Here is a 17,193-nt window from a genome sequence, read left to right as displayed (position 1 = left end):
AATTTATAGGGCTTCCCTGGTGGCGCAGTGGTTGAGAGTCCGCCTGCCGATGTAGGGGACACGGGTTCGTGCCCCGGTCCGGGAAGATCCCACATGCCACGGAGCAGCTGGGCCCGTGAGCCATGGCCGCTGAGCCTGCGCTTCTGGAGCCTGTGCCCCGCAACGGGAGAGGCCACAACAGTGAGAGGCCCGCGTACCGCAAAAAAAAAAAACAAAAAAAACCCACAAATTTATATTTCCATTTAATTCTTAAAGATCTCCACTCTCGGGCTTACCTGGTGGCACAGTGGTTGAGAATCCACCTGCCGATGCAAGGGACACGGGTTCGTGCCCCGGTCCAGGAAGATCCCACATGCCGCGGAGCGGCTGGGCCCGTGAGCCATGGCCACTGAGCCTGTGCGTCCGGAGCCTGTGCCCCGCAACGGGAGAGGCCACAACAGTGAGAGGCCCGCGTACCACAAAAAAAAAAAAAAAAAAATCGCCACTCTCTTAAGTGGGGTCATTAAGGAACGTTAAGGAACGTTAGAAAACCATAAGCAGGTCAGTTCTTACTTTTCAATTCCCTATAAAATTAATCTTACTACCCTGTGCCCTAAGTATGATATACCAGAAAGCAAAATCACCTCTCCATCCTTTTCACCGGCAGAATAAAACCCTGTATTTCTCCCCCTGGATATTTCAGTAAGTACTGAGTTTTTCGGACCCCGAACTTTTATTTCTTGAATGAGTTTTGCAACTTTCTGGCTCTAGGGACTGAAACACAGTAACAGAAGAAAAAGGTATTAAACCTACTCCCATCCCTAAACCTTAGCGATGGTGATCGTTGATTAGAGGCAAGTAAACAGCCCGTCCCAATCTCCCTACCCTCCCTCCTAATCAATTCACAGTTGAGCTTGATTTCTAGGCTGCTCTAATTATGGGGTCTGGTCAATGGACACTCTCTTCTCAGGGCTGACCCTCTAGGCCCTAGGGTCAGAACAGCACTAGGATTCCGCACGTGGGAGCGCTGATCAGCTGCCTGCCCGGTTCTATTTGAAATAACTGTTCCCATTTTGAGGGGCGACTCCTCCCACAGGTTAACCAGCCCAGGCCCGGCAGGCGAGCCAATATCGCTCACCTGCTGCACCGGAAACTTCAAAAGCCCGAGTCAACGTAGACTAAAGGTATCCAGTAATTAACCCATAGTACTTCCCACAGCACATTCCTGACTGAGCGCCTGACAGAGGGATGGGTCGGTTCGCATCTTACCAGTCCAGGGAACTCCATTTCCTCTCCTTCCCACCAATATAAGCATTCAGGGGCGGTGCTTCCCGGCCACGGCCCGCCCCAGGTCGATCCGGTGCCCCATTACATCTCGCGAGAATTTGTAGATTTGGGGGCGGGCCCCTATCAGGAAGAGGGCACAAAACTGCCCTTAAGTCATTGCAGCGCTACAGCTCCTGTTGGCCAGCCACGAGATTCTCGCGAGATTCGTCTCCTCAATACCAAGTGAGGAAATTGGGGGACGCTGTCGGGAGGGGCGTGGGGCTCAACCGCGCAGCTGCCGCTTCCATTACCTTCCTCCCATGGTCTCCTTCCGGTTCTCGATGCTTCTCTGAGTCTAAGGGTTTCCGCCGCTCGTCTACCCTTCCCCCCAGCCCATGACCCGCCTCCGGCCCCCGCCCTCCCAGTCCAACCTCCGATCTGTTTAGTAAGAAGGTGCTGTTCCGAAAAGAAGGAGGAGGGGGTTGGCACAGATATGCTCGGCCCAGGACGTGGGGAGCAAACCGTCCTCTTTCGCCCTTAGATTCGTACCGCCCTCGCGACGGCGGCGTTGGCGGACTGATACGCGGCGGTGAAGAGGCAGGAGGAGGGGGGAGGGGCGGAGCGTGGCAGCTGGCAGTAGTTCCGTCAGAGCGGACATCTTGTGGCTGTGTCGTGCGCGTGAGCCCCGTAGGGCCGGGGAGGCACCAGCTGCCGCGCGGGGAGGAGGCCGAGGCCGCAGCTTGAGGGAGGCCCCGGCCCCTCTGTACGCGTGGGTGTGGACGGCTAGGGGAAGGGAAGGGAGGCCGGCCCAGTGGCCGGCCGGGTAAGGAGGGAAATACAGGCCCTCGGTGGCTTGAGTGACCAGCCTGTTGGGTGGGGTAGGGTGGGAAGGCTGGGGACGCCGGGGCCTCTCCCGTTTAAAGGGGAGGGGGAATGGGCGCGTCCTCGCACCTAAGCCGGAGCCTCAGGGGCAGCTCGGGCGCGTGGTGGCGGTGGCTGGGCGGGCGGGCGCGCGCGGGAGCGCGCTGGAAGGCGGAGTGTATGGTGGCGTCAGGGGCGACACTGCATAGCTCTAGCTGCGGGGACAGCGGTACACATCCAGCCTCTGTTTTATTTGCTTCCCCTCCCCGGCCGCACTTTTGAGCAGCGGCCGAAAGAAGCCGGGCGTCAGTCCGGAGTCTCCTGTTGTCCCCTCCCCCCTTGCCTTTCTTTGCCCTAGTGACGCCGGCGTAGCGCCGACTAGGCCCCGGCTCCTCCTCTGCTGGGCCCCGGACCCTGCCCCGCACCCACCCCTTTCTCCTACGCCTCTTCCTTTCCCACCCGGGTCTCTTCCTTTCGAGAGGCCGGGAAGTCACAGTTGGAGCCACCCCTCCGCTCTTCCCGGCACCCTCGCCCTCTCTTCGGGCCGAAGCTCGGCATAGAGGCTGTCGGTGGCTCTGCCGCCCCACCCACCCCGGATCGCGACCGTTTTTGAGGGACTTGGACTCGTCAGGGTCTCTGCGGGGCCTGTGCGAGTGCTGATCTGCTCCGTTTTTGCAAAAGGCGCCTGTGTCTGGCAGAGCCGGTGTGAGACCAAGAGACAATCCTTCCCAGCCGCCGGGATAATCAAGAGTTTTGGCCGGAACTTTGAACACACACCGAGATAGTGAGGAGCCAGACGAAAAGCACAGACTATGGCGCTGAAACGGATTAATAAGGTAACCCATGGGGCGGAGGGAATGGGGGCGTGAGAGGAAAGGAAGGCCCAGCCTGGAGGGAGAGCCTTGGCATGGGGGGGTGGTGTAATTTCGGAAAGACTCGTCTTTGGGTCACTTCGTCCATTGGGGGATGGGGAACGCGGCTGTACTTTAAGAAGAAACGAGGGGGGAAACTCGGGAACAGAGCGCTTGCGGCAAGTGAGGTGTTATCTTGAGCGTGTTTCAATGGAATCGGTGCAAATTAGCGATGAGGGAGAGTGGTGATTGCAGGCGCCTCGATTCTTCGAGAAGAAGAGTTTAGTCCCTCTTCGGAATTGCCGGGAGACGCTCCCGCAAATGTCACGGCGCTTCCTATTGTCGGGGCTTGGAAACTTATTTTAGTTGTAGGATCACGGCTCTGGGGCTTCTGGAAGAAGAGACGGGGGAAGCTCAGAGGAGAGAAGACCTAAGAAATGCGGCGGGTCCCGAACGTGATTAAGGGGTCTGGGTAGAAGTCTCACCAGCTGAAGAGTAGTGAATGGGCCTGGCCAGAAACTGCTCGACTCTGGGCAGCTTGCACAGGAGTAAGTGGGGCTGGGAGGAGGTGGGCTGACACAGTGTTGCCGCTTTCTGTGTTTTGTAGTTGCGGCTTTTCACCCGAAACTGTTCATCAGAGGCGCACCGGGAACTGATGGAAAGGCCTTCTGGAAGCTCCGTTTTGCTTTGGCGGGGGAGGTTGGGGGAGAGTGTGGTGGCAGCGAGAGGAGGCTAGGTGTACCTATGTCTGCCTCAGTCCGTTTCATAGCAGCCTCCGGGGAAATTGTTAAGCTTTTTAGAACGAGGTTTGATGGTACACTGTGGATCCATGTTGGAAAAAATAGGGTTTTTCGAGGCTCGGGGGGTGAGCGGAACCTCCACCTCCGGTGGTTTAGTCTCATTTTCTTGCTCTAACTTCTATCCCGCATTTTAAGATGGCGGCTGCTTTAAGTGGTTCAGGCTCTTTCCGGCATCTCCTTTCGTAATAATATGAAATAATATTCTTTGTTAAATGTTAACTTTTACATCAGGTTGTACACTGCCCTAAGATCTCCTGCTCAAGACTTATCTATATTCAGACTCTCAGACTGTATTTCCCCTTTTTGTAACTTGTGTGTGATGTGTTTGGTTCTTGCACAATCGAGGAGGGTGGAGTATTTACAGCTAACTTGAAAAAAATGCCATGGAATAAATTCAGCCTTACTAAAACTAGGAAACAGAGGAGGTTGTGGATTACAAACTTTGGTTTTGATAGGTTGCTTTTTAAACAGAGTTTACATGGAGGGAATGGCAAGGACTTGGCTTTGCTAAAAATAGACCTGATGCTGCTTAATTTTACATTTATTTAACGTGTGACTTTGGAACTTATTTGGCAAAACTGGTATCTTATGAATGAAGAAAGTTTAGATTCAAAGTATTGATGTTGAAATGGTAGATTTTGATTTAGGCCATCATTGCATTGTCTCTGTGCGTTTATGTGAAATACAAACTTAAGTCTTTGTATTTTTGAGACCATGGAAAAAGAGAGGAGTTTAGCAGTTAAGGCTTAAAGTACAAAGGATTATTAAACATCTCTTTCTATGACCACTTTGAAGGCCAGCAACACACTGGAGAAGCATAATTATATTTTGCAATATAGTTGAACATAGCATTCAGTACAAATCAAAAACCTTTTATCTATAGGAATTAATTCGGGCCACTAAGATGTGGAATAATTTCAAATTCATAGATTTTTATGCACGTGGAACAGAACACTTAAAAGGAAGGTCTCATTGATTTTTTTTCTTTTACAGGTGATACCCAGCTGCTGTGACACCACTTTAATGATTTAAAAGCTCTAGAGAGGCAGTATAATGGTTAGGAGTGTGAACTTCAGAGCAGAAATGCTCCAGTTAGAATTCTAGGGCTGGGCAAGTTTACCTGTGTGCCTCTATAAACTGAATATTCATTGTGTATGAGCTATAAATAATTGAGTGTTTCGTGTGTACCAGGCACTATTCTAGACACTAGGGTTGCAGCAGTGAGCAAAACAAATTTTAGAGTCCAAGATTTTTTTAAGGATTGAATAAGTTAATGTGTGGCTTTGAACAGGCCCCTAGCACAAGGCACTCAATTTATTACCGCAACTTTAATTTTCAAGAGCTTTTATTAAAGAACTTTTCGAGTCTAGTACTCTTCATTAATACCAGATTGTCTCCTTTTGTAAATACTTTGAAAATCTGTGTAATACAGAAACTTGACATTAACACTTTCCAAACTGGAAAAAAAATTGTTTATGGGGGACATTTTTGATTCAACCTGTAGAAAAGTTTTATTGTGCATGTGGTTTGGTCTTCAGCTGTCACTGTCAGAATCACATGGTCAAACTTTAAAAAAAAAAAAAAAAAAAAGTCCCAGATTCAAACAATTTTAGCAAGTGGACAACTCTGATGGGAGATGCTCTTTATTTTAGGTACCTATCTTTTATTTTTAATTTATTCTTGTCTGCAGCCCCCCACATTCTAAATGTTAAGATATATCTGTACTCCTCACTGATCATTTTATTGGAATGCTTATTGTTGGAATATTTTTAATCAATAGCAGTTCATTTGATTAAGCTTTTAAATTTGTTTTCTTTCTGAAGCTTATGTTGTAGTTTTTTTAAATATTTCTTAGACTAAGTAGCCTTATCAAACAGCCCTGTTCTCCCCCCCCCCCCCCCCTTGTATTCTTTCTTTGGGCAAGCTGTGGTCTTATAAGGCTGTCAACAAGAATAAAGTATGTGAACTCCCTAGTTGGTTGGTGGTGTTTGGGAGCCAGAGGCAGTTTTACTACTCTCATCAAACAGAATGACCACAGTGCATGTATTTTGGGGAAGTTTAAAGAGAACTTTACATAAAATGTAATATGAACCAAGCTTGGAAGAATAGCTCATGCTTTGAGTGTTTGCAGTGTGTCAGAACTGTTTGAAGCACTTGTATTAACTCAATCTTATGACACCCAAGGAAGTAGGTATAATTATTATCTCCATTCTAAAATTAGAAACCTAAGGCACAGAGAGGTTTTAAAAAAAAAAAAAAGGTCCTCATATCATGGCAGAGTTGGGATTAGGACCTAGGCAGTTGGGCTCTGCAGTGTGTGCTCTTAACCACTACATTGTCATGTCATCTTTTTAGGGTTTTGGTATTTTAAAAGTTTTCTTTTGTATGCATCATTCTCCTAACAGCTAGACTTAGCATCTGCTCTGTGTTGAACACTGTTTCTAAGCCCTTTATGAGTATCTACTTATTTAATTCTCACAACAACCATATGAAATGTATGCTCTTGCCATTCCATTTTATATGTGAGGAAACAGGTATAGAGTGAGTTACTTGTCTATGGTCAGATGGCTGGTAAGGGACTGAGATTCAAATCAGATAGTCTGCCTCAAGAACTCAAGCTCTTAAACTCCATGCTGTCTGCTATTTTGAACAATTTCAATTCCTAAATTTAATCTTGCTTCCTGAAATAAGCTCTCTCCTCCCACTTCACATTTAAATAATTGTGATTGAACTTTATTCTTAGGTTATAGCTGATTTGTGAGTTTAGATTTTAGCTAAGTTTTGAAAGTAGGAGTGAATTTCTTTTTGGTTAGTATCTTCAAGGACTAAAGGAACTACTATGTGCTGACTAATCACTAGGGGCATCATAAACTTGTTTCCAGTGAGCCTGTCGGTGATATGCATCATGTCTCAAGGCTTGTCTTTAGCCAGCTAACTTAGTTTGTAGGGCGTTTGTTGACTGAGAAATGCAGATCATGTAATGACCTCAGTTTTTTATTTGAATAAGGGTGACGTTGACACTATGCTTTGGTTTCATCATGATCACCGTCAATGTTAATTCTAGTAGTTATCATACAGGTGGAAAGTTGAATACTCTTGCTAGCACTGGGGAAAAACTATCACTGGTTATCTCTATCATCATATTGTATGTTAACTCATGCGTTCAGGTGTCCTTTGTTATCTAAGGTAACAGTCAGTTCTTGAGGATTTTCCAAAACATTTCACTATAATCCCTTTATTAAAGAAGATACCAGATTCCTAGTATTGAGATTAAAATGTTTCAGATTGAATTCTCAAATCCTAGATTAGCTTTTGCATTCTACTAGATTTGGTGTATGTGGGTTTTGACATGTGTTACATTTATATATCAGAATGTTTAACAGCTTTTAAAAGAATATAGGTACATGAGGTCTTGCCAGACTTACTGAATCATGTCTCTGGGAACAGGCATAATTTTGAAATGTCCCCTACGTGATTCTGAAGCCTCCCTCTGGTTAAGAACCTCAGACATAAGGGATAATCATTTAATCAATACTTATTGAGGTTTTACTATTTGGCACAGTAGTCTAGTCTCAGGGGACAAAATATAGGGAAGCCTGTTACTACCCATGAGGATGTCTTCTTTGAGTGAAGGAAACGAACATGTAAACACATAAATTGGTATTTGTCACTCTATACAACTTTTCAAAATTATTATAAACCGAGTAAGGGAAGCATTTATTTAAAATAAAGGGGAATCGTTACTCCAATGTCAGATTCAGCCATTATTAAAGATAGGTTTATTTAAATACTTTTCCTGTATGATATTGTATATGTATAGTTACATATATATTTTTCACTGTTATAGTGTGTTTTTTATTTTGTAACCACTTTAGTTCCCTTTCCAAGACAAATTAGTGTTAACAAAATTAAATGATTTTTATTTCACTGGAAATTTCGTGCTCTTGATCTAGTTTTGCTACCGTAACAGTGATCTTATTTCAAAATTGTATAGTGTAATGAAAAATGGGTATGTTTAGTGAGTATATTATTTGCCAGTCTATGTTGTTAGATGAGATTTAGTCTCAAAATGGTACCCTCGGTCCTGTTATGTGGGGAGGGGAGAAGTTCAAATGAGTATTTTATACTTTGCCCAAACATTGGATTTTTATCTCCACCTATACTTTGAACGTAAAGTTGTATCATTCAGAGACCTCCAACCAGCTTTTCTTAGTTAAATTTGTTGTATTTAACCTTTCGGGTCTTAGTTGTGATTCACTACTTCTTGGTTACTTGTTCATTTTCAGGGTGGAATACCTCACATTAATCCTACCCTTGTTACAGTTTCCTGGCTAATGTATAATTGAATGTCTTCAACCACTGGACTGCTGTTAATTTTTGTTTTTCATATCTATAAAATGCCTTATTTGCTTTCATGGATCAAAGCTTAGGAACTAAATTTGGCTTGCTGTGTCTTTGCCCATTTAGAGATACTGCTTACAAAAGAACAGCTTTGAGTAATCTGAAGTGACTTATTTTTAATGGTGATCTAAAGAAAGAAAATTACAGTATTATTCATTCAAGCTATTCTTTGTACCTTGTCTGAATGAACAGGCATATACTTGTCTCATAATTATAACAAAACAGGAAGTTAATTTCTTGTCAGTGATGTAATGAGACATGGTATGCAGCACTTAACCTCTTAATCTTTAATGTAAAAGAAACTTTCAGGATTTCTTAGAAGAAATCACAAATTCCGAACTAAAATGATTTTTAAGGGGACTATTCCTTCCCATTCTTAAGTCCACATATGAAATTGTTCAGATCCCAAAATCTTTTTGCCAAGCTTCCTTCTTTTGAAATGACTTCCGGTAACCATGCATTTCTGAGATATTTGTTGTTTCCTTCCTTGCTATTTGTATCCACATGCAGTATGTAAAATATATTTCGTAACATTGAAGTTTAAAAACTATTTGTTTACTTCATAGCAAACTTGATCTGTGTAAGAACTAGAGCGATTATTGTCTGCCTAATTGGGTAATTAATATTGCATTTTGACCTCTATCATTGGTCAAGATACATACCTTTATATTGCTAGGTCATAAAGGTTCTTTGAGGGTGATTCTTATTTCAGAATTTCTTAAAGGCACTTACTCTCTTTGCTTCCTACCTCATGCCCTCATCTCATTCAGCTCCCAAGGTAGTATTTTATGTTGCTCCGTATAGGTTTAAGAGGCAAGGGCTGTCCTTTTTAGGGGGGCGGGGGCGCTGTGTTGGGTGTTTGTTGCTGTGCGTGGGCTTTCTCTAGTTGCATCGAACGGGGGCTACTCTTCGTTGCAGTGCGTGGGCTTCTACTTGCGGTGGCTTCTCTTGTTGTGGAGCACGGACTCTAGGACACATGGGCTTCCGTAGTTGCGGCACGTGGACTCAGTTGCTCTGCGGCATGTGGGATCTTCCCGGACCAGGGATCAAACCCATGTCCCCTGCATTGCAGGCAGATTCTTAACCACTGTGCCACCAGGGAAGTCCCAAGGGCTGTCTTTATAGTGTTGATTCCCATGCTCATACAAATCTTGAAGTCAAGTAAAAGTTTTGAAAGAAATGGACTCTTGAATAAAATACAAGAAATTAACTTGCAGTAATGGGGTGGATTTCAAGTTTTCCCAAAAGTGGTGATAGGAAATGTATCCGTACTGCTATTATTATGACTTTGTGTAATGATGGAAGATGGATGGCAGAGATTGGGATAAACATAGTCGTGGAACATTGTGGTAATTATTCTTAATATCGTAATTCACTACTGTACTTGGCCTTACCACAGTAGTCATCTGGGTTAAATTTTGGCCAGCCCTTGGGATAACGATGGAACTGGGCAAACTAGAAAAGGTTATACAGGGAGTTACAGTTCAGTAGCAGAATTGATTAAACAAATTTTGTTTTCATAAATGCTGACTTTGGTTATGTTCATCTAAGGTATAAGTAGTGGCTGTCATTGAAAGAATGTTTAGCAGAATGTGTAAATAGTTACCGGAAGTCTTAAATCTTACTAGAGGCTCATCTACTCATATGGCTGCTCTATAGTTATTCATAAATAGTTTTTCTATCTCCAATTTATAAGCCTTTTAGGAGGCAGTGACCATTTCTTATACTTCCCTAACATCTCTCAGAGCCTCTAATCTGTTCAATACCTTGGTTTCCTGTTCTTTGTAGTCTGTGGTTGGTCATTTCATATCGAGTGAGGAAGATGTAGAGAGACTAGAGAAACAAAAACCAAATATTTAGCAGTATGTTTAGACTTCTCTTCTTGGCCAGTGTCTCTCTCAGCCTTTTCATGTTTTATCTCCAACAGTCAATTGTCAAAGATACTGTGTCCCATGGTGATAGAAGCAAAGATCTTCCTCAGAACAAACTGTAGGCTTTCTGTTTTGAGTCCCACATAATGAATGGTCAGACTCATTAATGTTTAATCATGTACCTCCAGATGAGAACACTCACTAGCTTAAGCTATACCTGTTGGTTACCGGTAAGAGAAATTTGATTGACTCCTTTTCCTATCGGTCTATTTAGGCTTTTAAAGGGAAGGGAGAAGCGTATTTCCCAGTGGGGGGAGGCCTGGATTCTCACACTAGCCAGGTGTTCAGGAGGTTTCAGGAGAAGCAATTCAGAGAAAGATGATCCCCAAAGGAGAAAATTTCCCCCAAAGAGCACACCATGGCAGAGAAGTGTCTAACTTTGGTGTTTTTTTTCATGGAGAGTACAGTTTTTAACATCGTGCCCTGTGTTATATATCCTTGATCCAGTGTCCTTTCAAGGTGAGCGGAGCATTTAGCTAGTGTTTGCCAAACTCCCCTGCCAACTATTTTCTTATTTCAGTGGTCTTGATGAAGAGTTGGGTTGGTGTGACTGAAATTTTTTTTCTCCAGTTTGCCAAATACCATATCAAATTCTTTAACTTAAATACATCTTTGATGCAAGGACACTCTTTTGAGAAAGCAGCCTTAAATGTATCCCTGGACCTATTTTTCAGGTTATCTAGTAGATACACTACTTGCTTTCCTACCCATCCTGAAGCACAGCATGTCCTGTATTTGAACTCAGTCTTTCCTTTCCCCTCTTAAGTGGGGGGCACTAATGTAAAATGGAGATGAGACCTATTTCCATAAGGTGGTTGTAAGGGTAAAGTAATCAGTGTTTTAAGATATTTTTCATCCCCAGTGACTTAGTTTATGTTCTTCTCTCACCTGAATTACTGCTATAGTTTCCTAATGTAGTTATCTACTCATACATCCTTTGTAGTAGGTATTCCTACAATTTGGAGGTTGAGGAGGGCCTTTGACATCCCATAAATTAAGTAAAATTTTGTGTGGGCATGTGTATTGGGGGGATAGAGGGTCAGTAGTTCATCATGTTCTTAGAAGTCCTTGACCTTGTCACAAACAATGCTATATACATGTGCAGTAGTGTATGAAAAGGTGGAGAAATGGCAGAAACCAAATTTAGGATACTGTTAACCTCCTGTCAGGGAAAGGGAAGGGCATCTGGGGAGTACATGAGAGATCTTCTGTTATATCTGCAAAACTTAAAATCTGAAAGAGGTATAGTAAAAATGTTTAAGCTTAACTATCAAGCTAGGTACACAAATACATGGCTGCTTTTAGGATTAATAATTTAAAAAGTCAATCACTCCTAGTGTACTACTGCTAGTACATCAAAAAATCCAAATCTCATTCGTCTTACTCCTGCTTAAAAACTATTCCTGCTTAAAAATCAGTGACTTCCCATTGGCTGTGGAATAGTCTTTGCCATAATATTCACGACTCTCAAAAGATCCAGCCCTGATTAACCTTTCTAGCCACATCTGCTGCTCCCTTACCGGTACCCTGTTGTGTCTCTGGTATACCGAACTACAAGCAGGTTTTTACAGCCTGTTTTCTCTCACACCCCTGGCTTTGAATTAGCTTCTCTACCTTGAATGCTTATCCTTCCATCAAGACCCAGTTCAAATGTCACTGTTTTAAACCCAGGCAAGGTTAATGATAACCTTTTCATAATTCACAAAGCAGTTGAATGCCTTTACTTTAAGCACTCAGGTTGTTTGAAATATAATTTTTTGGTTTTGTATTATGTCTGCTTTTTTTTTTTAGCTCAGTCTATAGGGGGAGGCATTCATGTTCTATCTTGGTATTTACAGACCTAACATGCTTGACACCAAAAAAGGTAGTCTTCATATAAATGAATAAATGCTTTGTTGGGTGAAACTTGAGCTGATATTACACTTTTTATTTTAGAAATGGATTTAAGTTAATCTTTAGTTCCTGTTATTGAAAGTTTAACTCTTTACTAGGTAAGCCACATGATTTCTCCCTGCTTCCTCTAGTTTCATTTTGAGACTTGACTTCATTTATATTTCTTACATGTTTTACAGCAAGATTAAAGCAACACATTTCGTGGGATAAAATGTGTATAATTGGTAATGGGGCCCAGGTAGCACTCTGCTTAGAGTGGATCTCTCCTTACTCTGTGTTTGCTGCCCCCGCCCCTTGAAGAAAACTGGGGTGGTTAACAATCAAAGCAGTAACTGTAGGAATTAGAGCAAGCTACAACCTCAGGAACTGAAATTGTGTATCTGTATGCCAAGTTAGTTCTTTATCTCTACTGCCCAGTGTGGCCTCTTTTTCTTTGGACTCACCATGTAATTTCAGGGCATATGCCTGCCAGTAGCTCTGGGTCACATCCTTACAGCTCCTGATTAGAGAAGGAAAAAGTGTCCTTTCCAGCTTCAGTTTGAAAATCTTGGGTAGGGATAGATGGAACAAAATTCTATGATTACCCTTTCTGAGTAGTTGGTTAATGGTGGCTGACAGTCACCCCAACACTACAATCATACCTGTGGAGTATGAGAAAAGCATTTCCAGGAAAGTAGGAGAAGAGGGTTTGAGTAGACAGTGGTGCATGGAAGAGCATCTGAGATGACTTCTTATGCTTTTTCTCATATATTTTCACTGCTAAGATATTCTTATATCTTATTTGCTTCTGCTATGGACATAATAATGTCATGAGAATTAGTTGGCATCTTTGAGGTAAGTGCTGGTATATGATTTAAAAGATATTTTGATTCTTAAAATTACTTTAGGTCATTTTTTTATGTTGACTTTAAAGTCGATTTTGGTACATACTTGGCCGAATATTAGATCTTTGAGTATTACTTAAGAGGTGTCTTAGTCATGGAGAACTTGGAAAATAAGGCATTTAGAAATTATCTGAGGGGAATAAGAGCCTGAAGTTACGGGAGTGAAGAGCTGAAATTCAGTGCTCTCTGAAATTATACGTTCACTGTAAAGGAGTGAAAATGTCAGCATATAGAGGCTGAGTGATTCGGAGATGTCCATGTGCAGGAAGACTCGTTAAAAAATGTTTTCTTAGATTTTTCATAAAATGTGCAACTTCGAAGTAGGATGTTGATATATTCTAGGTCAGCTTTATAGATTCCTGAACTTTATGAAGTTGTTTCAACATCACTTGGGTATTTCGTTAGACCACCCATCATTAAATTACTTTTTAATTTTAAAATGCTAGATATTTTTCTTATCATCAACATATGTAAAAGTGTTTAAGTACAGAAAAGTACATAAATTTGGGGTAGATCCGTGTAAGAAACTCATTTTAGTAATATTTGAGTTCACATGCTTACCAGACAGTTTTAGGTAGAACCACATGAAATTGCAGTTCAGAAATGGTCAAGTATTAGTAATTTCATACGACTCAATAACATGGTTTCTTTAAAACCCTATCCACAAATAGCCCTCGAATTGCTGACCTTGTATTATTAATGTATATCATAGCATGAGCCATATAATTGCTAGAAGAGTATGTTGTAGACAACTAAGCATAAAAATTCATCACATAGGCAAAAGATTTAAATAAGCTAAGGCTATAATAAGTAGCCTATTTATAAAGCAGTTTTGCTTTTGTTTAGTAAACAAGTGATTTGAGTGCCTGTCTAGGAAATCTTCCCTTCAAGGTGGGTGGTCTGCTTGCTGAGCACCTAATACATTATATGTCAGATAGTGTTCTGAAGTACATACTTTATCTTATTCATTCTTTCAAAAGTTCTGTAACAACAGGCATTTCTATTGTGTTTTAGAGATGAGGAAATAAGCCTAGGAAATAGTGGGTCTAAATTGGATTAAGGGCTTCCCTGGTGGCGCAGTGGTTGCGCGTCCGCCTGCCGATGCAGGGGAACCGGGTTCGCGCCCCGGTCTGGGAGGATCCCACGTGTCGCGGAGCTGCTGGGCCCGTGAGCCATGGCCACTGGGCCTACGCTCCGGAGCCTATGCTCCGCAACGGGAGAGGCCGCAGCAGGGGGAGGCCCCCATACCCCAAAAAAAATAAAAATAAAAAAAAAAATAAATTGGATTAAAAGTGAGACTCCAGACTGATAATCCATATTGAGGGAGGTGCATATTCATTGTCCTTATTTCATGATGCTATATTTGAGCATTTGAATTGTATGTGCAAGTTTTTGTTTGGTTTTAGTAGCATTTTTGAAAATTCACACCTTTATCATTGTGTAGGAAAGCGGGGAGGGTGGTTTGGAACAGGTAAGTTTTTAATCTTAAAACAGACTTCTTTGGACCCTTATGTTCTGGCAGAGGTAGATAGCCTGCATAAGTTAGCTTCTGGTTTATCTTTTTTTGGTGGATCATTTAAACAACAGAACTTGTTAAATAAATTTTGGAACATGGAAAAAAGTTCTCTTCTTATCAGTTAGACTATGCTCAATCCTTATCTGCAGTAAAGTACCTTGAGATGGTATTGAAGTAGCTTGCCATTATAATAAAGTGGCTGATCATGGAATGCAAATAAATGCTTTATGAGAGTTGATCTGGCCTATGAAAAAGTCATTTGGATAGTTGATTAGTTCAAGCTGCCACTATATTTTTTTTACTCAAAAAACTATGATTCAGTTCTAAGGTAAAGCTGTGCATAGTTTCACTTTCTTTTAACTAGTTGCTTAACTCTGGGATAAGAGCTTCTGTAATTAGTAGTGATCAGAATATAAGTGTCTGGAATGAATTTTCCCCCTTTCTTTTTTTTTTTTTTTTTTTTGTGGTATGCGGGCCTCCCTCTGCTGTGGCCTCGCCCGTTGCGGAGCACAGGCTCCGGACGCGCAGGCTCAGCGGCCATGGCTCACGGGCCCAGCCGCTCCGCGGCATGTGGGATCCTCCCAGACCGGGGCGCGAACCCGGTTCCCCTGCATCGGCAGGTGGACGCGCAACCGCTGCGCCACCAGGGAAGCCCCTCCCCCTTTCTTTAAATATGTTGAACAAATGAGGTATATTTACATGGGCAAGCATAAATGTCTGATCTGATCTTCCAGTCATCTTAAGATTGTGACTCTTGGGATTCCCTGGCTGCCTTGATAACCTTATAAGCAGTCATAGTTTGAGATTCAGAAGCAAATTGGCAAAGTGTATATCAAGGCACTCCTTTGTCCCAGTTTTATTTTTGAGATATAATGTAATAGATGTGCAGCATAATAATTTGATATATGTATATTGCAAAATGATTACCCCCCCAAGGACAATTCTGCTGCATTGATCTTTTTTTTTTAATGGAGTGAATCTAGACTGATATTCCTGAACACTTGGCTGTTTTCTGAAGTGCATTATTTTGCCCATAGTAAAGGCAAATATTTGCTCTGTCTTCCTGCAGTGTATTCACCGCCTTTTTCTTAGAAGTCCATTATTATCTCAAAGGTCTATAGATCCCTATACTGTAGGAATTTATACATAGGTATATGGAGATAAAGCTGTATCATAAATTTTTTTAAACTTGTAAAGAAGCAACTCTGTTTTCTTACTAGATTATCCGTATGGGTTATGCACAAGTCATGGAAGGGCTAAATTACACTTATGTTGGAAATATAAGGTCAAATGGAATTGTGGATACTGCTTGTTTTGCTAAGAGCACAATGCTTTTCTACTTGGAGAGGTAGTTTTTCCAGAGATATACTCAATGTTGAGTAAAAGACAAGGTTGAATTGAGGGATAAGGAGATCAAACCAAAAGGGGTACTTACCTAGCCCCATAAGAGATTTTTGAATGAGAAAATGTGGTCACTGGGGAGTGTGGTTCAGAAAAAGCAGCGTACTTACGACAGCAGACAGTATTTAAGACAGAGCCTCTGAGATGGTCTGAAAGCTCAGCAAATAACATGAATATTGGTAACTGCCCTAAGTTCTTAACCTAGGAAAGTGTCTGATTACAACTTTTTCATTTTGTAAGAAAGAGGACAGCTTTTGTTCATGTACAGGCACATCTCAAGGATATTGAGGGTTTGGTTCCAGACCACCCAAATAAAGCGAGTATCACAATAAAGCAAGTCACATGTGTTTTTTTTGTTTGTTTGTTTGGTTTTTTTTTTTGGTTTCCCAGTGCGTATAAAAGTTAATGTTTACACTACTGTAGTCTATTAAGTGTACAATAGCATTATGTCTTTAAAAATGTACCTTAATTTAAAAATACTTTATTACTAAACACTAATCGTCTGGATCTTCAGCAAGTTGTAATCTTTCTTTACTGGTAGAGGGTTTGAAATATTGCAGGAATTATCAAAATAGGATACAAGACACAAAGTGAGCAGGTGCTGTTAGGAAGATGGCACAGGTAGCCGCGGCCCTTCTATTTGTTTTAACAAAACAAACCCACCCCCACCCCATATCCGTGAAGCATGGGAAAACGAGGTATATGTCTGTAGTAAAACTTCATAGCGATGTGTGTGTGTGCTTTTATGAACCCCTAGCCGAGATGATTGTCTTGGTATGTGTCCATAAAATAACTGTGCCTAGTGTGTCCCAGAAACTGGACTAGGGTTACTTATGTTTTCTTTCCTAATAGAATGTATTGTTGATGTAATTTGTGATTATATGTCCCTTAAAGAATGGTGTAAAAATAACTGGAAGCAGACGACTGTCTTTACTTGCTTGTGTTTTCTATTATGGTTACATGATCCAGCATTTTCTGTCTTGGTGTAGGAACTTAGTGATTTGGCCCGTGACCCTCCAGCACAATGTTCTGCAGGTCCAGTTGGGGATGATAGTAAGTAATTTTCAAGTTGATTTTTATGGTTAGTTTCTAAAAAGCTTGTGTATTTTTAGATAATAACAAGAGTGTTTTCTTTTTCTAGTGTTTCATTGGCAAGCCACAATTATGGGACCTGTAAGTACTGAGAATTAAGTTTTTGCTTCTAATTAAAATCCAGCATTGATGTAGTTAGTAATTTTTAACTGAGCCTTTAGCTTTATTTTATTACATTGTAATTTTATTTGAGCTATGCCATAGTTGTTGCACTGCTTTTGAAAGAAATAGTTGGTAACATTAGTTAAGTATACTGTAAGTGTCTGTCCCTGTGTTCAGGTTCTAGAGTATGTATAGCTTTTCTATGACCTATCAAAT

At 41.9% G+C, this 17,193-nt stretch overlaps 1 protein-coding gene across 6 annotated transcripts in view; it reads left to right on the top strand.

Annotated features, from left to right (window-relative positions):
- The first annotated feature begins 1,380 nt into the window (after nucleotides 1-1,380).
- UBE2D3 (ubiquitin conjugating enzyme E2 D3) overlaps nucleotides 1,381-17,193 on the top strand; it is a 28,998-nt gene continuing 13,185 nt past the window's right edge. The window contains exons 1-4 of one of the 6 annotated variants that reach the window (XM_028491695.2): nucleotides 1,381-1,488; nucleotides 2,788-2,942; nucleotides 16,773-16,836; nucleotides 16,925-16,956. In XM_028491695.2, coding sequence (XP_028347496.1) covers nucleotides 2,919-2,942; nucleotides 16,773-16,836; nucleotides 16,925-16,956 — 120 coding nt within the window. In that variant the 5' untranslated portion in view covers nucleotides 1,381-1,488; nucleotides 2,788-2,918. Of the gene's footprint in view, nucleotides 1,489-1,608; nucleotides 1,843-1,869; nucleotides 2,009-2,787; nucleotides 2,943-16,772; nucleotides 16,837-16,924; nucleotides 16,957-17,193 lie in introns of those variants that run through there. The other 5 variants (XM_028491697.2, XM_028491696.2, XM_028491698.2 and 2 more) reach the window with 5 other exon arrangements.

Source organism: Physeter macrocephalus, chromosome 7 (assembly GCF_002837175.3).
Source record: "Physeter macrocephalus isolate SW-GA chromosome 7, ASM283717v5, whole genome shotgun sequence".
In the NCBI taxonomy this organism is placed as follows: Eukaryota; Metazoa; Chordata; class Mammalia; order Artiodactyla; family Physeteridae; genus Physeter; species Physeter macrocephalus.
Note: the sequence above shows the minus strand (reverse complement) of the source record. Positions and strands in the feature narration are given on the sequence as shown.